We start from the raw sequence: 22,316 nt of genomic DNA on the forward strand, positions 1-22,316 counted from the left end.
CTGGAGGGAGAGACATCCCCTGATCAAAGCCAAGCCGCCACTGCGGGTGTCCCACTTCCTGCTGGTCCTGTCCCTCCCTCTCTCAATCTCTCTACCCCCAGCCCAGCCCTGTACAGCAGTCAGGGCCCCGTCTCATTTCCTGGATGTGGGGTGGAGTAAGGGGTCATGCTTCCCAGCATTCAGCCTCGCCACAGCTGCATTTCCTGACCCCTTTTGTCTGAGTCAGGAAGGGTGCTGCAAACGCTGCTCTCTGGAGCGACTGGATTCAGAGACGGAATATGGAGGAAAGGCAGCAATGGGAACAGCGAAGACATTTCCTGCAGCATCTGCAGAGATCGCCAACGCACATACGCAACTCACCTTCACAGCTGACAACAGCGCTCTCGCTCTCTTTCACGCACACACAAGCGCACAGATCAGAGGGGACGCGGGTGGCGCTGTGGTCTAAACCACTGAGCCTCTTGGACATGCCAACCAGAAGGTCAGTGGTTGCTCCGTCCCAGCTCCTGCCAACCTAGCAGGTTGAAAGCACACCAGTGCATGTAGATAAACAGGTACTGCAGCGGCAGGAAGGTAAACGGCGTTTCCGTGCGCTCTGGTTTCAATCACGGCGTCCCGTTGCACCAGAAGCGGTTTAGTCCTGCTGGCCACATGACCCGGAAAGCTGTCTGTGGGCAAATGCCAGCTTCCTCAGCCTGAAAGCGAGATGAGCGCCACAACCTCATAGTCGCCTTTGACGGGACTTAACCGTCCAAGGGTCCTTTGCCCCCACCTTTACAGATAAGAGGAGAGTTGACACTGCAGTCTGAATAATCTTCCCCAACCTGTTGCCCTCCAGATGTTTTGAACTACAACTCCCATCAGCCCCAGGCAGCATGTAAGGCACGGTATTTTTCACTCCATAAGGCGCACTTTTTTCCTCCTAAAAAGTAAGAGCAGCACATGGAAACGCCGTTTACCTTCCCGCTGTAGCGGTACCTATTTATCTACTTGCACTTAGATGTGCTTTTGAACTGCTAGGTTGGCAGGAGCTGGGACCGAGCAACGGGAGCTCACGCCGTTGCAGGGATTTGAACCACCAACCTTCTGATCGGCAAGCCCTAGGCTCTCTGGTTTAACCCACAGCGCCACCCGCATGGGTGAAGTGCTCTTTTTGTGGGGGACAGTGTGGGGAGGCAGAAGCCCAAGGCAACAGAGTGTTGAAAGATGTGCACTGGGGTCTTCCTGTTGGCGCAGAAAGAACCGGGGGCCCATCTTGCCCACCTAGCCTGGAAAACAGTTCCTGCTCGTGTGGCATGTGGGGCAATCAATGGCGGAAACAGCTGTTCATCACCCGCTAGGGCTGTCTCTCTCTCTCTCTCTCCACCCTATTCTCCCTTGCATGGCTGGCCACTGGCACAGCTAGAGTTAGACCAGGAAGGACAGTGCCAAGGCAAGCAACAAGGGAGGGACTCCACCGCGGCATTTCCCCTTGGATGCTGAAGGCAAGAGGCTGCAGCAACTGGAAAGAGCCAGGGCACACCAGAGCACCGAGAGGTGGCACAGACCCACTTCAGAACTCTTCGCACAGCCTTGGTGCCCCCTTAAAACACCCAAGAGATGAGCTCCCTGCTCCGAGTTTCTCCAGCCCACTCATGATTAACCCTCATGATTTGCCACCCAATCAGTCCTCTATATACACGAGCAGGGGGGGGGGGCAATCTTTGCCCAATGCATCATTAATTTACAGGATTTGCAATCACAAGATGTGCTGAGTGAAGGTCACCGGCTTTAAAAGGGTATTAGACCAAATGCATGGAGAAGGGATCGTTTAGCCACTATTAGGGCAGTAGAACCTGCAGGTCCAGTGGCAGTCTACCTCTGAATACCTACAAGAGGATTGAGAGAAGGGGCTAGTTGGCGCTACCACGGCCCCTGCCAGGTCTACTCCCCCAGCCAGCGCAAGTGTGTGTGGTTCTTTGCCTCGGTTGCCCTCCTCCTACACTCCAGGGGGGAAAGCCTTCCTAGGAAGGTAGAAAGCTGTGACCGCACTGGCTGGCAGCAGCCCTCCAGTGCTTTATGAAGCAAGGCCGACCTGGAGATCCCCTGCATTCCAAGCAGATGCTCTCCACCACTGAGCTACATCCCTTCCCCCAAGTGAGAACATTGGAAGGTGCCTTATAGCAAGCCAGGCCACTGGCCCATCTAGCTCAGTACTGTCTACACTGACTGGCAGCAGCTCTGCCGGATTTCCGGCAGGGAGTCTCTCCCGGTCCTACCTGGGACCTTTCGCAAGCGCTTCAAGGCTGCGCAACCGTCACCCCCTACCCAACAGACAAACGAAAAACAGGCAGAAACTTCGGACTTGCCTGGCTTCCAGGGGTCCGAGGCAGACGGATGTGAAATGCTTTGGAAAGGTTTTGGTTTTGACGGGTGGGGGGGAAGCAGTTCCAACATTGGGAGGGGGGTAGGAAGGGCAGTCGTCAAATGTGCACACACACAAAAAGAGAGAGAGAGAGAGAGACCCCAAGGCCACGTAAGCAGCCCAGGGAGGGCGGAGGCCAGAGGCAGCCCTCCGGGCCCTGCTAACTCCAACAGGCCAGCCCTGCCCTGCGGCCAGAGGTTGCTGGGAGCCGCAGAGCGGATTCCAAGAGGAGCGCGCAGGGAGAATTCGGCGTCCCGGGCTGCCCTGCGCGCCCTGGGAAGAACAGGACATGCTGCGGCCCCGGCTCACGCTCCCCCGCCAGGCAGGAAATTAACGGTTACGAGCGGCCGGCCTAGAAAAACAGGGCCTCAATTTAAAGCAGGGAGTTAGAGCTAGGCGGAGAGGCAGCTGGAGGCAAGCAGGACTCTGCAGGGCCAAGACGCCGCTGTTTTCCCAGACCAGGCGCGGAGAGCAACGGGGAGCAGTGCCTTGAGAAGCAAAATCCAGATGTCGGAGCAGCCGACGCAAGGAGCCTCCGATGCTTTCAGACAAGGGACCTTCCTTTCACCCAGATGTGCATTTCTTGATTTTCTGTTGTCTGTCTGTATTGTTACCAGAACTCTTAATAAAGATCAGCCTTCCTTTCACTGCCTGCGCTCATTCGCCTCTGACTGATAAACTTGGGGGAATCTTGAGTACTTTTAGATGGGGAGTTAGGCCATTAAAAAAAGGCACTGCCTATTTTCTGGTGGCAGTATAAACACCAGCGGCCTACACTTAACAGGCTAATATGGATAGGTGTAACCCAGGCTCAGGTTTTTGCAGACACATAACTTCACGGGTGGCGCTGTGGGTTAACCCACAGAGCCTAGGGCGGGGGTTCCCAAACTAAGGCCCGGGGGCCGGATGCGGCCCAATCGCCTTCTAAATCCAGCCCGTGGACGGTCCGGGAATCAGCATGTTTTTACATGAGTAGAATGTGTCCTGTTATTTAAAATGCATCTCTGGGTTATTTGTGGGGCATAGGAATTCGTTCATATTTGTTTTCAAAATATAGTCCAGCCCCCCACAAGGTCTGAGTGAGGGACAGTGGACCGGCCCCCTGCTGAAAAAGTTTGCAGACCCCTGGCCTAGGGCTTGCCGATCAGAAGGTCGGCGGTTTGAATCCCTGCAACGGGGTGAGCTCCTGTTGCTCAGTCCCAGCTCCTGCCAACCTAGCAGTTTGAAAGCACAGCAGCACAAGTAGATAAATAGGTACCGCTCCGGCGGGAAGGTAAACAGTGTTTCCGTGTGCTGCTCTGGTTTCGCCAGAAGCGGCTTAGTCATGCTGGCCACATGACCCGGAAGCTGTACGGCGGCTCCCTCGGCCAATAAAGCGAGCCGCAACCCCAGAGTCGTCCGCGACTGGACCTAACAGTCAGGGGTCCCTTTACCTTTAACTTTACTAGACCTTATAATGTATGAGTTTTCCAAAAATGAAATAGCATTCCACATCTGTATGATGTTCTTCCTCCAAGGAGCATGGGGCCGTCCCCTTTTATCCTCCTAACAGCCCTGGAAGGTAGGCCGAGCCGGAGCAAGCTTCAAACCAGACCTCTCTAGCCGTGCATCTATTAGAGAACTCCCGCCAGATATAACCCTCTTCCTACACCCCAGCTAAAACCACCGCCTGCCCTCCATTTGCCCTGCAGTGGGACTTGGGGGCTGATCCAGGCTGCATACACATCATAACTTCAAAGCAACATGAGTCCCCTGCAAAAAAAGAAAAAGGAATCCTGAGAACTTAGTTTGTGAAGGGTGCCGTGAACTAGTGTGCCATGACAGGGTAAACTACAGTTCCCAGGGTTGTTTTTCATAGGGAAAAGGCCATGTGCTTTAAACATGTGGTGTGCACAGAGTCAACATTTTTGTAAATTTCCCATCAGCCCTGAAAGGCAAACACAATCTCATACTGGAATAAGAAGTACGTAAAAAGTGAGTGGGGAAAACTTCCCCGCCCCCCAGACTTTTACCGCATTCAAGTAGTTTTATTTCACAACTGCCTTTAAGTTTCCTTTTGTTTTTAAGCATTCACAAATCATTTTTTGCCTTTGTACCAGTTCTGGAAGAACCTCGTAAAAGAAAAAGAAAGCACAATTGAGTTTCTCTCCCCACACCGCCCTCTTTTTTATAAAAAAAAAAACCACTCCATTCTCATGGGACTTTGCAAAGAATTCCCTTATATTTTTTTCCACAGCTCGCAGTTTTTGAGGGGGGTTGAAAACATGCACCCCAAAATGAAGGAGAAGGGGAGTCCAAAGATGCGCAGTTACAGCTGGAGAGTGTGTATTGGTGTGATCCAGGTACAAGACTGTGACCATTTGCCACCACTGCCCTTCGGCTAAGCAAAGCCAGGCCCCAGTGAGTGGTGCTTAATTCACCAACTCGAATTATCCAGGCTGGAATTCCAAAGCGATTCCCACCCACTTCCTTCTCCCACTGCAAGCAGGCATTCCTGGACTCAGACTCACAGAGGCTGGAGGTAGCTGAGCATCTTGGGAACAAGATTTGCATCCCACACAGGCAGGAGCTTCAAAAGGATGGGGTGCGAGGGGGGGAGCCAGCCACCCCTCCTTTTGAGAATGGTACATTCCTAGACTCTGGTACACTGCCCTCACCCTGGAGGTTCCACTTAGCTCTCCTGGACAACAGCAGGAGAGAGAGATTAGTGACCTGTGAGCGCTTTTCAACTAAGTTTTACTCTGTTTTGTTATAGGAATTCTAAGGTCTGTTCGGCTTCCGAAACGCGACTTCCAATTGGCTGCAGGAAGCCGTGGAAGCCCCGCCAGATGTTCAGCTTCCGAAAGAACGTTCAAAAACCAGAACACTCACTTCCGGGTTTTCGATCTACTCCCACGGTATTCGGGAGCCGAGGTACGACTGTATAGAATAAATGTTGATAATTGCACACGGTAAACACACATACATAAGTAAAAAGCCATGTCTAAAACAGTACAAGAGAGCAATCCAAAAGCCATCTTGGCTCTGCTAAAGACTCTCAATATTTCCTCTGCCTCTTTAATCCTCCTTGCCTGAGAACAGGTAGGCAGATAGCAAACAGGGGAAGTTCCTGAAGGGATTCCTTTCCTATGTCATTGTTTGCCCAGATGCTCTGCATTGAGGGATGTCTGGCATCCTAAATGTCTTATGATATGCTAATGTTTTGTGTAAACTGTGTCTGGAACTATGTAAAACTTGCTAAATCCTCAAGAATATCACACCTTGGCCTGCCTGAGCCACAGCAACCCCACTTTATGTGAGATGTAATTTCTGACTGTTTGTAGAGAGGATGTCCTTCTTCTCCACGCCAAAATGCAAACCCTTAAAATAGAAGTTCTGGGTCTCTTTTGCCTCCTTGCTAGGAGGGGAGGGAACTCTGTTGCAACAGAAAAATAAAGATCTGCCTTGCTTTCACTGCCTCCTGCCTCCATCCATTCATCTCTGACCGATACTTAGGGGACACAGTCCCTTGGGGAGTTGGGCAGCAAAAGCCAACCACCTCTATTTTTCTGTAACAGTTTCCAACCAGTGTCCTGTGACACCCTGGGGTGCCTTGAATGTTGGTCAGGGGTGCCGCAGGCCACACTGGCCTCGGTCCCTCTTTCCTTCCCTCCCTCCTCTGATGCCCTCTTGTGTCTCTGCCTCCCAAAGGCTTGCACACCTGTTTGTTGCAGCAGCCCTGGCTACAAGCTCCCCAGGTGAATGGTGCCTCTGGGCCTGGCCATGATGTGCATCTCAGGCCCCCATGGGGCAGTGTGAGGAGGCACCCCTCTTTGGGGCAGGGGCAGAAGCTCAGAGACCAGGGGCGGTAGCTGTAGCTGCCCAGAGGACTCCCAAGGAGAGGGGAGAGGAGGAAGAGGGAGCACTCCACAAGGGAGGGTGTTTGAAAAAGGGTGAGCGGCTGCCTGCTCTGCAGGCAAGGGGTGACACAACTGGGCTCCTGAGCCCCACAGAAAGAATGCAGTTGGTCCAGGGAGCCGTGGACCGAAAAAGGTTGAAAACCTCTGATTAGAGCAAACACCCCACTGAAATTAATGAAACTGACAGGGCCAGTGTGGACACACACACAGCACTTAAGAGCACAGGGCTAGTACTTCAAAGACATAGCTGCCGATCTCCCATTTTTCGCGGGAAACCCCCATTTTTAAAGCAGTTTCCTGCTGTAATCCCGAATGGCAAAATATCCCATAATTCCCCCGGATTTTCAAAGCAGCTCCTGCCGGCCAGGGAGGCTCCTTCTGCGCATGTCTGGACATGCGCAGAACCAGTTTCGGGCGCCGCTCTGCCCATGTCTGGGCACCGGAAATCGGGCAGAGCGGCACACGTAGAAGCGACTTCCAGTGCCGCTCTGCCCATGTCTGGGCACCAGAAATCGGGCAGCGCCGGCACCGGAAGTCGCTTCTACGCATGTCTGGACATGCGTAGAAGCGACTTCCGGTGCTGCGTCGCTGCTGATCCCTGATTTTTCAATCCGGGAGTTGACGGGTATGCTTCGAAGACCAGGGTTCGAATCCCCCACTCAGCCACAAACCCCTCTGAATGACCTTGGGCCAGTCTCGGTCTTTTATTAAAACAATATTTTTTAAAAAATAATCATTTAACATATTGATGATAAAAACCATTCACTCCCTCCTGGAATAGAAAAAGCCCAAACCCAGCTGCCTACAAAAATGCTATAATCCACCCCACTAGCAGTATGGGAAGGGGGAGGGGAAGTGTTTCAGGAACTTAACCCACCCTCATTCCCTTCTGCAGGGAGACACCTCCCGGAAGCAAAGGTGGCCTGCCACACCCCACATTTGCTCCTCCCCACCCAAAGGTGGGGCGGCTGCAACCTGGGGCCCTTGATTCAAGGTGAACGGGAGACAAAAGAGGCATTCAAACCAGCCAACCCGAGGACAGGTGGCACCCAGCCAGCACCTTGCCCTGTGCCAGCCAAAGCAGTGGCATGCGAGTTCCGGGAAGCAGCTTGTGCAGGTGTGCCAGTCGGTCTTCCCTTCGCCAACTAGCTGGGTGAACAGGTGAGCCCCAAGCAAGGTGGAGGGAGGGAGGAGAACCAAACAGGTAACAACTCAGAATTCCTTATCTTGCACCCCACCTGGCTGAAAAGGGACTTAAGCTGTTCTCTCCCCACCCCTTGGGGGTTGGCCTTGTTACCTGGCTAGGTAGGAAGCAGAAAGAAGGGCTGTGGCTCAGTGCCAGAGCATCTGCTTTGCATAATTATTAATAATAATAATAAATAAATAATAACAATAATACTGTAGACAGTCCCAGTTTTGATCCCCAGCATGTCCAGGTAGGGCCCTTGCTTGAAGTCCTGGACAGATGCTGCCAGTCTGTGTAGACCAGGGGTAGGCAATCTAAGGCCCATGGGCTACAAGCAGCCACGGGGGTCATTTAACCGGCCCACAAGCCGCCCCCAAACCAAGCCCCCGGTCAGCGAGTCCCCGCCCGCTGCGCTAAACGAGTGTGGCGCAGGGACTCGCTTCTGCAGCGCCAGAAATCGCATCTGAGCAGATGCAGACGCCGGAAATCACAGGTGTGCGTGCACGATCTGGCCCACGGAGGGATCTCCGCTGGAGTGAACTGGCCCAGGCGAGGTAAGCCTTGCCAACCCCTGGTGTAGACAGTGCTGAGCTACATGGACCAATGGTCTGAATCAGTAAATGGGGCACAGCTAGAGCATCTATCTGCCTTGCATGCATAAAGTGCTAGGTAAAATCCCTGGCAACTCCGAGGAGGGCTGCAAATGTCCTTCACCTGCAACCATGGAGAGCTGCTGCCAGTCAGTGCAGACAACACTGAGCTAGATGGGCCAACAGATAGCCAAGTATCTGCTTTGCGTGTACTGGTGTAGAAGGATTCCCTGGACCCATTCCCAACGGCATTTCTAGGTAGGGCTAGGAACACCCCCTGCCTGACACCCTGGAGAGCTGCTGCTGCTGCCAGTCAGAGTCAGCGATGCTGACTCATCCCGAATCTGCCAAGGACTGCAGCTGCGCACCAACCCTTTCCCCTTTTTCCACCCACCCTTTGCTGGAGCAGACACAATCCCCTCCATGCCCAGCCCTCAGGAATGCATTGGCAGGAAAAAAAGTTATAGGGGGAAACTTGCTGGTATTTGGAGGGGGGCATGTATGGAGGCGGCAATGGGGCAGAGGAATGCAAGCACAGGATGGGTAAAGACGGGGCAGAGAGGTGGGGAGGGGAGGAAACCTGGCTGAAGGGCAGCAGAGGAGAGAGAAGGAAGAGAAAGGGAGAAAGGGGAAAAATAGAGAAGGAAAGAGCATAGTTTTCTCCTTATATGGGCTAATCCCCTCTTAGCCTGAGTGAAGAAATAAGACCAACCTCCAGTCTCCAAAGGTTCACAGAGAGCAGGATCAAAATAACAAGGGAGAGCCCTCCAAGCCCCCCCACCACCACTTAAAGGCCAGGGGTCCCAGTGGGGCAGGGGAATTCTAACCCTCCGCAATTTCATCATGGGGCTGGATAGCAAAAAAAAAAAATAAATAAACCCGCACGGATCAATAACAATGTTGTTCGGCTGTTATTTTGCAACAAATAAATCATTTCCACTGCAAAACTGTAAACTCCTTGACTTCACGTTGTCCACTACTGCAACAGTTGTACTGTGAATCTGCTTAAATGTTTGTTGCCTGCATTTTTTGAAAACCTGTGAATAAAAATATTTGCTGAAAAGTAATTTCTGACTGTGGACCTTTAACCGAGTCTTTTTTAGAACCAGGTAGACACCACCTTGAGCTCATTGGCGGAAAAGCAAGATATAAATGTAGTAAATAATGTTATACCTGTGGCTTAAGGAGGGCAGCTTTTGAACTCGCCTCCCAGGTCACTCCAAGGGAACTGCGACTGAGAACAGGTAGGGCTAATTGTCACGTACAGTATTGTAAACATATTCCATGAAGCTTCGGTGCTGCTTTGAAGGAACTGGCTTACAGCTTTAAAATTGGCTTTAAAAACTGGCTTTTTGCGTTAAGTAGACACAGCTACGTGTTGTTTCAGTTTAATTTTCCTCCTCTTCTTTCTTACTAATTTTGCAACTTCAGGCAGATGTGGGCTTTTGAGCCAAGAGGGAAAGCGTTCTCATTTATATCTTCTCTAACATTGTTTAAAAAGGTAGATTAAATTAATATACTGTCTTGCTTTTTAAACTTTGCACAAAATTGTTGGCACATTATAAATTGAGTCGTAATAATCCTAATTATAGCAGCTACATTTTTAAAAGGCAATTTCATTGTTTCCACACTAAAAGAGTTGTAACTATTTACTTTTGGAGCTAACATAAGTATCAGATTGGTTGATGATTAAAGTTTTTTGTTGAGCTGAGGTAATGCTTTAAAACTACCCGACCAAATCTTTGACCTGCTGAACACGAAGACCTACGAGAAGGTTAGAGAAAGCCTGTTTTCAGAGCACAGAGCGACTAAGAGCACCATTTCGTCCTCACAACAACCCTGAGAGGTAGGGGCTAGGCTGGGGGAAGAAATACTGAGATGCTACCCAGCACATACCTTAAAGGCCACAGAACCAAGCAAGGATTTCCCCATAGGCAACCCCAATACACTAAGCCAAAATTAAAGGGTGCTGGAGATTTAGGGGGAAAGAAGCCGAGGAACTACAAGACGATTCTTGGCAAAACTTCCATGCCATTCCAGGAAACAATTGGTTCTTGAACCCTCCTTTGCTGTAAAACGACAGCTAACCCATATGACAGTCAAGCACTGTAGAAACAGAAGCTGAACAACAGAGCTCCTTGGAATGTACCGGTACACTTCTTAATGAGGACTAGAACCAGAGTTTTCCATTTTTAAACTGAAAACTGAATCAAACATCATATTCCATTATACTATTTCGGCAACAGAGTCTGGGTTCAAGGCTGTTCTGGAACAGAAGGGAAGATCTGGGGAAGCTGGTCTGTTTGTTATGCATCCGGGCACCTCTTAAGGTGCCTGGATAACTCATTTGGTTAAAGTGTGGGTGCTGATAATGCCAAGGTTGCAGGTTCGATCCCCGTATGGGACAGCTGCATATTCCTGCCTTGCAGGGGGTTGGACTAGATGATCCTCAGGGTATCCCTTCCAACTCTGTGATTCTATGATATAAAAAATTTTTTGCACAGTAGTTCCTGAGTCTGAAGGAGCAGGTCTTAAGTCTACGCTTTACAACAAGGAGATGTAATTTTGAATCAGCCACTGGTTTCAAAGCCACACTGTTTTTTGTTTCGTCTCTTGAAATACCCAAAAGACGACCAGCTATGAGGCTGCTGATCAAGACATAAGAGCAAGCAGGTAGGTTAGCACACGCAGGCCTGCGATTCCGCAATTCTGCTTCATGTGTGACCATCCAAACAGAACGAGAGCCCTCTGGAGCAGGCTTCTAGAGATGGGAAGGCCTGGGGAAAAAACGGAAAAATGGGGGGGAGTGGGGGAAAACCTGGATTTCTCCCTCCCCCCTATTTTTCGGGGGGGGGGGGGGTTCCAGGCCTTCCCATCTCTAGGCTTTACATTTTCAACTGAACCCAAAAACAGGCCCTGTTGGGCCTTGTCGGGGAGAGGGAGGGTGGGATATTTAAAGTGCAGTCAAAACCAACAATTCACGATTTATTCTCTTCATCTCATCAGCGACCCAGAATATATATACAGTCGTACCTTGGAAGGAACTTTTTTTATTTTGTTTCAAATATATCCTAGCATCTATTCACATCCCTACAGGGAGTCTCCTCCACAGGGCAGCCTGCTGGCACCACAGCCCATCATCTCATTCTGCAAATAATATTGTGTGCCTGCCGGGAAGGGCACAGAGGAGCAGGTGGCCAACGCCGGATCCCAGGCACACCTCTCTGCCCGACTTCCTGAAAAAGCAGCCGCCCCAGCGCACCTGTTCTCATTCTCCAGCCAATCACACACAGCCTCAGAGTTGTCAGCCTACGGAAACATCCCTGCTGGGTCATGTCAAGGATACATCTCCTCCAGGACATTCCCACACCTACCTGGAGACGCGAAGGACTGAACCAGAGATCTTCTATGCACAAGGCAGATGCCGTACGACTTAGGCCCAGTTTAAATCTATCTCCTTAAGTTAATCCATTTATTTACAGATTCATAATATAGCAAGGTGGACTCCAACGTACAGATAAAATCGACAAAAATAGGTAAAGGTAAAGGGACCCCTGACCATTAGGTCCAGTCGCGGACGACTCTGGGGTTGTGGCGCTCATCTCGCGTTATTGGCGTACAGCTTCCAGGTCGTGTGGCTAGCATGACAAAGCCGCTTCTGGTGAACCAGAGCAGCGCACGGAAACACCATTTACCTTCCCGCTGTAGCGGTACCTATTTATCTACTTGCACTTTGACGTGCTTTCGAACTGCTTGGTTGGCAGGAGCTGGGACCGAGCAACGGGAGCTCACAAAACATAGAGCGATCGGTAAAAACCATAAACAACCATCATCAACAAAACAAAGACTGATTCGATTAAAAGAAAAAGATCATGTTGCAAAGTCCAGTCTAAACCAAGTTTTCAAAAGTCACGTGATGGTTCCTGCTGAACCTCTACTGGCAGGGAGTTCCACAGGGCAAGGCCTGCCACCGGCTCAGTTCCTGGTGAAGGGCAGCCAAACTGCAGGGGCCACGTGGGGGAGCAGTGAAAGTGTCCCATCAGAGGATCTCGGGGACAGAGGTGGAGCATAAGGAATCAGGTCTCTAAGGGACTTTGGGCTCAATGTATTTAGGGCTTTGTGAATTAGCAGAGGTACCTTGAATGTGGCCCAGCAGCAAATCAGCAACCAGGGACACTCCCTCAGCCACAGAGAAACAGGTTGCCCAGGAATAGGATCCTGTGATATTGAGGCTTGAATGTGGGGACCTTGTTTGAAAGGCTGGCGCTGTTTCACAGATCTACATCCTTTACCCTCAAAAGAAATTAGGATTCTAGTCCTTATGGTTCTAAAAAGAAAGAGCTGAGCTGAATGGGATGCTGTGTATTGTTTTCGTTTCCATACCACTTTATATTTTAAAGAACAAATCTCAAAGCGGCTGACGACACATTGAAACATCCAATATAACAATCCAGAATAAAACAAAGGAAAATATTTCAGATCCTTCTCTAAGTGACATTCTGCTTTCCCTAGTTGCCAACCTGGCACCCAGAGATCTCCACGCGGTCGCAGTTGGACCCATGCCGGTCGCAAAATGCGCCTGGCACCTGGCTAATTTCGAACTCTGCCTCCAGCCTCTTAGGAAAAAAACAGGTCTTGATCTTGCCTCCGATTGTCAGCCCTCATCGCCTCAGCTCAAAGATGATATTTTAGAGCTGGAAAACATTCAGAAAAGGGCAACCAAAATGATCAAAGAGGCGGAGCGACTCCCAGATGAAGAAAGGTTGCAGCATTTCGTGGTTTTTTTAGTTTGGAAAAAAAGGCAAATAAGAGGAGATGTTTATACACAATTATGCACGGTGTGCAGAGTGGATATAGAAAAGGTTTTCTCCTGCCCTCGTTAACACTAGAACTGGTAGAGACATCCAAGGAAGCTGGATATTCTGGATAGAAAGTCCTCCTTCACACAGCACAGAGACTGTGGAACTCCCTCCCACAGGAGACAGTGATGGCTTTAAAAGGGGTTTTGACCGTCAGTTTTGCCATCTCAGCATAGTCCCTCAGCTTGGTTTGCCATTCTTCTCTGGGTAGGGACTTTATCTTCTTTCCATCTCTGGGCTAGTAGCATCCGGGCGGCTGTTGCTCCTTACATGAAAAACTGCCTGGAAAACTCAGAAACCAAGAGGACAAAAACTTTATAAAAGAATGGGGAAAATGTATAAGTTACTTAGGAGACCACTGTAAGCAGATGGAAACAAAAGCGAGGTTTTGATTTCACCTGCAGTGTAAAAATTACCATGGTTTGATATAAAAATTGGAGTATGGGTGAATATGCAGTAAAGGTAAAGGGGTAAAGGGACCCCTGACCAAACATTTTTTGAGAATTAATCTGATTTTATCCATCAGTGGGCAGTTATAAAAAGATAAATGTATAATAAAAAGGTAAAGGGACCCCTGACCATTAGGTCCAGTCGTGTCCGACTCTGGGGTTGCGCGCTCATCTCGCATTATTGGCCAAGGGAGCCGGCGTACAGCTTCCAGGTCATATGGCCAGCATGGCAAAGCCGCTTCTGGTGAACCAGAGCAGCACACGGAAACGCCGTTTACCTTCCCGCCGGAGTGGTCCCTATTTATCTACTTGCACTTTGACGTGCTTTCGAACTGCTAGGTTGGCAGGAGCTGGGACCAAGCAACGGGAGCTCACCCCATCACAGGGATTCGAACCGCCAACCTTCTGAACAGCAAGCCCTAGGCTCAGTGGTTTAACCACAGCGCCACCTGGGTCAGTAGTAAATGTTTAAAACGAGCCCCCATGGAGAGGAGGGGGGGGGAGTCTCGAGATTCAGAGAATCTCTTTATATATATATATATTTAAAAAAATCTGTTTATTTGTGCTTTGCATTTGTAAAACCAATAAAAATGATTTCAAAAAAAATAAAAGAGGTTTTGACAAATCCACGAAGGCTGTCAAGCCACAATGGCTATGCTGTCTCCATAAGCTGGAAGCAGTAATGCTTTTGAAGACCAGTTTGCTGGAAACAGCTGGAGATTGTGCTCAGATCTTGCTTGCTGGTTTCCCATAGGTATCTTGGTGGGTCACTGCGAGCAGAAAATCCTGGACCAAAAGGGTCATTTGGCTTGATGGAGAAGGTTTGTCTTACATACGGCCAACTCTTGAGTAAACCTGTGCAGAAGAAAGGCTTGCAAAGCCTAGGGATGGAGCCTGAGAATCACACATCCTCTGGTCAATGGACTGGCAACCACAGAGCAATTTTCTTTGAAACAGCACTTTCTTTGCACCATCCCAGAAGGTAGTACGTTTACACGATGGGAGAAGACAGCTGAGAATTAGCACAGGTCCTGATCACAGTGTGTTCCCAGCTTGAGGCAAACTAATCTTGTTATGGCAGGAAGGGGGGGGGGCCAAGCGAGGGTTGTTGGTTAACCGAAACCTGGCATTATATGCACGTCACCAAGTTTTTAAGGGGCCTCTAGGCAAAAGCTTCTTTGGCACTCGGGCTGTAGGATAAATCAAGCTAGCAGGTTGTATTTCTAAGCATCTCACAGAACAGGCTTTTTTCGCCCGCGAAGTCGGTATCTGCCACGACTCTCCGTAGCAGCAAAACGGACAAACAGAACAACTCTTGTGCAAACAAATAAGAAGAATGGGAGATAGCAGAAAACACAAGGACACGGTGTGCCGGTCACCTGCCTCTGGGCAAACCGGCGGCCAGCGCATAAACAGCCCAAGGTGCTCAGAGCAGGCAATGGGACGAAGCGTACCTCAAGGTAGGAAAAGGATGGCGTGAACTATAAGGCGGCACGATTTGGCATTTGTAAATGCCCAGCTCAAGTGTCCCCAAGTGCCTTGTAAATAGTTGACATTTAGAGCATTGGACTACTAGGCCCTGGGAGAACAGTGTTCGAATCCCCACTCAGTCAGGAAGCTCATTGGGTGACCTTGGGCCAGCCACCGTCTCTCGGAATAACCTACATAGCAGGGTTGTTGTGATGATAAAATGGAGAGGTGGGGGATCATGTTCACCACCTTGAGCTCCTTGTAGGAAAAGTGGGATATAAACGTAGTAGTAGTAGTAGTAGTAATACAATGATCCTATAAGGTAGGATGCTGTTATTCTTTCCATATTCTTCCCTGAGACCTCTGGGTATAGGGCGGTACAGTGGTACCTTGGTTCTCAAACGTAATCCATTCTGGGAGTCCGTTCGACTCCCGAAACCCTACAAAAACCAAGGTGCAGCTTCCAATTGGCTGCAGGAGCTTCCTGCACTCAAGCGGAAGTTGAGTTGGACGTTCGGCTTCTGAAAAACGTTCGCAAACCGGAACACTTACTCTGGGTTTGCGGCGTCCAGGAGCCGATTTGTTCGGGAGCCAAGCCGTTCAAGAACCAAGGTACCACTATATATAAATTCAATGAAGAATAATTAAAGAATAATAAAATTACAGATTGGACAGAGCTGCGAGGACAAAGGGCTACCTCCAGCACAGATGACGTGAGATTTGAAGCTGGGGTTCACAGCTCACGCTCAGCCCTGACACTACTTGCACTAAGTTTTGAGGTGGTACAAGACGGAGCCATAGAACCCAGATAGAGGCAAGTTTGTGGGGGCTGCGAAGGAAGAGTCTATTGCAGGGAACATCAACATGCAACTGCTTGGGGAGGTAGCCTCCAACCATACCATTAAACCCAGAATAACTGCTCTTCAGCCACATTACACTATTCATTGAGGAAACAGCTCAGTTAGTTAGAGCGTGGTGCTGATTATGCCAAGGTTTGATCCCCGTATGGGACAGCTGCATATTCCTGCAATGCAGGGGTTGGACTAGATGACCCACAGGGTCCCTTCCATTCTACAATTCTAGGATTCATTCAAAGCACTTTAGAAACAGGAATGGCTTTCCCCAAAGAATCCTGGGAGCTGTAGTTTGTTAAGGGTGCTGAGAGTGGTCAGGAGACTCCCCCTATTCTCCCTCACAGAACTACAATTCCCAGAGTCCCCTGGGAAGAGGGACTGACAGTTAAACCACTCTGGGGATTGAAGCCGGGACCTTCTGCATGCAAAGCTCCACTGAGCTCAAGATTCCACCTCAGTGTTGTTTACACTGACTAGCAGCAGCTCTCCAGGGTGTTAGAGGCGGGGGGGGGGTCTTTTCCCAGCGCTACCTCAAGACGCTACGGATTGAACCCTGGAGCTTCTGCGTGCCGCAAGGCAAATCATTGGGACTACACCTCCCAACATCCCAACTAGCAGTGGCAGTGCTCAGGGATGGTGGGAGTTGTAATCCAACAACAGCTGAGAAACACAGCTAGGCCAACTATTTTAGAACTAGCGCAGTAGCCAACAGCCTCTGCCTCTCCCAACCCACCCAACACCTCTCCAGGTGGGATGCTCAGCCCTAAACAATCTCCAGACAGCTCTTATCCAAAGGGGATGGGTGGGGAGATGGAGAGGTACAACAGGGAGAAGTCTCTCCAGGAGAAAGTGAGAGAGAGAGGTTCCAACCTCCTTCTCCAGCTCTGAATGATGTACATCCCCTCCTGGGAAGGGAAGGGCACTAGAAACGGAATTTGGCACAGTGAAAGAAGGAGAGAGAGAGAGAGAAGATGATCTGGAAGGCACACAAAGAGCCCTTGTAAAGCTCATCGGCTCATTTCGAGGCCAACGGCTCCAGGGACCAGGTGAGTCAAAATGGGCTCAGGGACGGCTCATTTTCAAAGGGTGCCAGGCACCCGCCTGGTTTGGCAGGCGAAGGACACCTACAGAAGATGCAAAACTGGCAAACTTTTACGAGAGGAAAGAACGTCACGTGCCGGCCATAAAACCAACGGATTCCTGTTGCCTAAGAGGGTTCTACTTCCCCAGCCTGAAAGAGTCCTCCTGGATCAGGCCAGAGGCCTGTTTAGTGCAGCATCCCGTTCTCACAGCGACCCTAGCCAGATACGACGCCTAAAAGCAGGATCTGAGCACCGCAGCAGCAGCAGCAGTCTCCTCACTTGGGATTCCCAGCAACATGCATTCAGTTGGAAGCAGAACACAGCCATCGTGGAGGCAGAACATAGCCTGGCAATGTTGTTAGACTACAACTCCCATCAGCCCCAGCCATATGAAGCAGGGGCTGATGGGAACCACAGCCCAGCAATACAGCAAGCCCTCAACTTGCCCAAGGTTACATTTCGGGGATCACACCTAAAGCCAAAATCAGGTATAATTGAAACACATTGAGATGAATAGCGGTAGGGAGTACCGAAGTTTACACACACACACACACACACAGCCCAGATGCATGTCCTCTTTACACCCCCTTTTTAATTATTATTTTTTTAAGTTGCCACGCGTGTAAAGCTGAATGTGCACAAGTTAAATGTGTGTTAGTTATGGGATAACTGTATATAGAGGGCACCAGGCTGGAGCTGGGCTTACCAGAGTCCATGTTGCATTTCAAGTCTATTACAGTCATACCTCGGTTTAAGTACGCTTCGGTTTGAGTACTTTCAGTTTAAGCACTCCGCGGACCCGTCTGGAATGGATTAATCCACTTTCCATTACTTTCAATGGGAAAGTTCGCTTCAGGTTAAGTACGGACTTCCAGAACCAATTACACTCATACTTCGGGTTAAGTCATACCTGCCAAGTCTCCCGCTGAAAAATGCGGGATCAGCAGCGGTGCGGCACCGGAAGTTGCGTAGAAGCAACTTCCGGGGCCGCTCTTCCCATGTGTGGGCACCAGAAATCGGGCAGAGCGGCACCAGAAGTCGCTTCTATGCATGCCCAGCACCAAGATGGCCACTGGGCATGCGTAGAAGCGGCTTCCGGTGCCGCTCTGCCCGATTTCCGGTGCCCACACATGGGAAGAGTGGCACCCAAAATGGAGGCTCCCTGGCAGGTAGGAAATCTGGGGGATTTCCGGGATTTTTCTCCATTCGGGAGAACAGCGGGAAACGGATTAAAATCCGGGGGTTTCCCACAAAAAACAGGATACTTGGCAGCTAAGGGTTAAGTACGCTTCAGGTTGAATACTCTGCGGACCCGTCTCGAATGGATTAATGCACTTCCCATTACTTTCAATAGGAAACTTTGTTTCAGGTTAAGTACGCTTCAGTTTAAATACAGACTTCCAGAACCAACTGTGTACTTAAACTGAGGTACCACTGTATTGGCAAGCTGAGTTCGTCTGCAAGGAGCCTGCTCCTTGCCTTTCCTTCCCAGCCCTCGTCCGGTGGCTTACAATTTCTAAACAGAGGTCAGGATTGGCCCCTTCTTCTGTGCATATTTGGAAGCATGGTGCACTCAATAAGCTCCCTTGGCAGGTGCAGAATTCTGCACCCATGACATCAGCTGAGACTGATGGGAATTGCAGTCCAAAACATCTAGAGGACACCAGGTTGAGGAAAGCGGCCGTAGAGTTGCTGCTGGTCAGTGTAGGCAGTACTGGGTTAGATGGGACTGATGGACTGACTTGGTATACGATGGTCTCAAATTTTCAAATGTGAGCTCATTTATATGGGCCACTACCAGCTCTGCAGAGAAGCCGGGCTCCTCCCTCCATCAGCTGTCACCTGGCAGCAATAGCCACTCCATCAGGATAAACCAAGGAAGAAAGAGAAGGGATGCACGACCACTCCATTGATGCAACAGGGAAACCAGCACCTTTTGGTGGTGTCTCACCTTGAGCTTTTTCACTTCAGGTGGTCATGAGAACTTGTACCAGACTCTGCTTACTATTTCCTCTGCCCCCCCCAGTCCATTTTCCTTTTGCGCCGTGTACAGTCAAGATTCTAAGCCTGAAAGCAAGGCAAACCATCCTGCGAGCCTTCATTAAGGATTTTTAAAAGTAATAATCTTATAATAATAATATCCAAGTTTTATTGTATTCATAAAAAACCCGCTGAACTATTGCCCATTCATTTTACTGGATCTCCTATTCTGAGTATTACTTAGACTGGGGGCAATCCAGTCAAATGGGTGACATATAAATAATAAAATTATTCCTAGTAGTAGTACTATTTTTTCTCCCATTTCATGGTGGAAGAACACATTATTGCCAACATTAGACAAATCTAAGAACATTGATCCATCTAGCTCCGTATTGTCTACACTAACTGGCAGCAGCTCTCTGAGGCTTCCAGAACAGAACAGCCCCAGCCCTGCCTGGAAACTCTATAGATAATGAACCTGGAACCTTTTGCATGCAAAGCAGATGCTCTGTCACTGAGCCAGAGACCTTCAATGCAATGCATCAGACCACTGAGTCCATCTAGTTCAGTATTGTCTGCACTGACTGGCAGCACCTGTCCAGGGTTTTAGCCACAGGATGTTCCAAGCCCTACCTGGAGATGCCAAGGATTGGACCTGTGACTTTCTGCCTGCAAAGCAGGTGCTTCCAAACACTCTAGCCTGTGCATGGACAGAAGACTACCTGGAGGCCCCAAAATACACCACCTGGACTTCCATGGTGAAAGACAAACGCACACAAAAAAAAAACCCTCCGTTGTTCTTGCATCAAAGATCTGCAAACCTTCCAGGCTCTGAGAAGCAAGAAGGGTGCTGGGTGGAGAAGGCACTCTTTAAAGCCCCCTGGCTTCACTCTGGACTCTAAGAGCACATGAAGAACAGTGCTGAATGAAACCAGTATCCCATCTAGTCCAGCATCCTGTTCTCACAGTGGCCACCCAGATGCCTGTGGGAAACCCGCAAGCCGGAGTCGAGCGCATTTTGCCTTATCTTTAAACTAAAAAGTCACAAACACTGCAACCTTTCCCCGCCCCTAGGGGAGTCGCTCCACTCCCTTGATAATTTCAGCTGCCCCTTTCCAAGTTTTCAATACCCATTCTGAGATGAGGCGGCCAGAACCGTACACGGTGCTCCCAATGCACTTGCACCATAGATTTGCACACCTCTGTGTTATATCGGCAGTTTCATTCACTCCTAACAATCCCTAGTGTGGAAGTGGTGCTCTTAATCCACCAGCAGCCAGCAATAGATAGGCAAAACTTTCTTACATCCTCTGCAGTAATCTGCAGGCACCTTCCACAGCGCAGGCATCCCAGGAGAAACTCACCAATTTCCGGAGCGCCCCCTCGTCCATGCTTAACAGCCTCTCCTCCGACATGTCCCCCGGTCAACGTCCAGCTTCCCACCTTCTGCCCCCCACCAAAAAAAAAGACCCTCGCAGTGGTCTCAAGGCACCGCTTCCGTCTGCAAACTCTGGGAGGGTGGCCCGCTCAGCATCCGAAGTGCCGGCTCGAAGGAGGAATTCTGGAAGAGAACAAACCACAGCTGCGTTAGGCGGGCGGGGGGGGGGGCAGTGAAAGAGATAATAATTGGGAGGTCTTTCCCCCGGAGTCATTAAACAGGGTGTTGAAAGGCAAAAGGAGTCATGGCAGCCAGATTCACTGGCTGCTAATCCCCAAACTGGAAAAGGAGACCGTCTGAACGCCAGCCCTGGCGGAGATCACCGTAGATCTCTCTCTCTCTCATATACACACACACCGGCCAACTGGCTTCCAGGAAACTCTGATGAGTCCCTCAAGACACAGAACCCCAGACTGAGAGAGAGAGAGAGACCTCTCCCTGTCTCTCAACTCCGTTTTCCAAGAGTTTGGCCAGGCAAGGAGCCTCAAGCAGAGCGCCAGAGTTTCTCAACTCATCAGGGAGAAAAAGCTTTCCACCCAGCTCAGACGCATACCGATTCCAAACGCGCCACAAAGGCAGCGGGCCAGCTAGCATCTTGCCCACCCAGACACCCAACAGTTTATATATATATTTGGGGGGGGGAGAGAGAGAGAAAAGGGCTGACTCAGGAATAATAAGCCTCGCAGAAGTCGGCGCAACTGACTACTCACAATAAATTGCTTCATTTTAATTGGGAGTGACAAACGGCCAGGCAGCATACTTACCGGGGTGGTGTAATCACTGACACACACAGAGAGATATTATATATCTCCAGACACACGAGGTAACACAGGGCTGATAAGAAATGAATGGGAACTGATTTGGACCAGGAAAAAGAGGCTTTGGGTGCCTACTCAGACATCAGACTCCCTTTGATATGTTGCATCCTCTACACAAGCCTACCTCGCAGGGTTGTTGAGAGGATCGAGCAGGCTGACCCAGAGTTATATTATCCAGAGCTGTCAAAAGACAGTAAATAATATACAGTGTATATTGATTTAAGTCATTATTTTTAAAAGTATCCGTGGGAAAGATGGGGGCATAGCCCACATGCAGATTAAGGTGCAGTTATGCAAGGTCTTTCAAGAAACCATCAAGGCTCAATAGATCGAGAGATAGAAGGTCCACATGGTTATGGCACGGTGACTATTAAAATAGTGAAAAAGCAAGTGAATGCTAACTTTTAAATCTTTCTGCAGCTCCCAGATCAGTGCCAACCGATGTCCACACACACACTCCACACACACTTCAGGGGCCCAAAACCAGGTGTCAGGAAAGGGCAGCAACACACGAAGTTAATAGCAAGTACATATAGGAGGGAGGTGTTGGGTGAGAAACCCCATTTAATCTAGATTAAGGTATTTCATTGCACACGCACATACACCACATCTCTTTAGTAGCGCTTAAATGTGTAAGCTTTTCTGAAACCGTTGTCCAAATTGCGCACCCATTTTCAGGATTATCGACGACAAATCAGACGCGCCGTCCAGATTTGGGACACACATCCTCTTCAATCCGGATCTACTAGCCTCACACATCCTCTGCAATCCGGATCTAGTCCACTGCGGTTCCCGAATCCAGTTAACCCGTTGATTTCTCTCCCTCTCAATAAAGACCCACTTTAGGTTGGCAACACACCCTTCCCAATCCGGATTAGCCATTCACTCTCCCCCCCCCCGCTCACATTAATCCGGATTAACTATTTGCTTCCCTCCCCCCCACACACACACACAACCAAGAACAAGGCACGCACCTCGGCAGAACCGGCAGAGCCATGCAGGAGCCAAACTCTTCCCCTATGCACTTTTCAAATCCCGATACAGATCCGGTCCCTCCGGCTCTCAAAGCACTTCTGAGCCAGCAACCCGTGCCGCGCTGCCAAATCCCAGCCTCCTCCTTCAATGCCCCGCCCCGATTTTCTCGAATGGACCAATCGCAGGTCGGATCTGGCTCCGACCGCTCGCGTAACTGCTCTCCGCCTTGCGCTATTGGCTCAATTCAATTGGGTGGCCACGCCTTCCTATGCCTGTAAGCCCGCCTTCCCCGCTTGGCATGCTGGGGGTTGT

At 49.9% G+C, this 22,316-nt stretch overlaps 1 protein-coding gene across 7 annotated transcripts in view; it reads right to left on the bottom strand.

The window, feature by feature from the left end:
• SMTN (smoothelin) overlaps positions 1-22,106 on the bottom strand; it is an 80,051-nt gene extending 57,945 nt beyond the window's left edge. For all 7 annotated transcript variants that reach the window (XM_060269543.1, XM_060269542.1, XM_060269546.1 and 4 more), the window contains exons 1-2: positions 22,004-22,106; positions 20,138-20,334 (exon numbers count right to left, since the gene is read on the bottom strand). In XM_060269543.1, coding sequence (XP_060125526.1) covers positions 20,138-20,188 — 51 coding nt within the window. In that variant the 5' untranslated portion in view covers positions 20,189-20,334; positions 22,004-22,106. The remainder of the gene's footprint in view (positions 1-20,137; positions 20,335-22,003) is intronic.
• Positions 22,107-22,316: the final 210 nt, after the last annotated feature.

The sequence above is a fragment of the Zootoca vivipara genome, chromosome 17 (genome assembly GCF_963506605.1).
Source record: "Zootoca vivipara chromosome 17, rZooViv1.1, whole genome shotgun sequence".
NCBI lineage: Eukaryota > Metazoa > Chordata > Lepidosauria > Squamata > Lacertidae > Zootoca > Zootoca vivipara.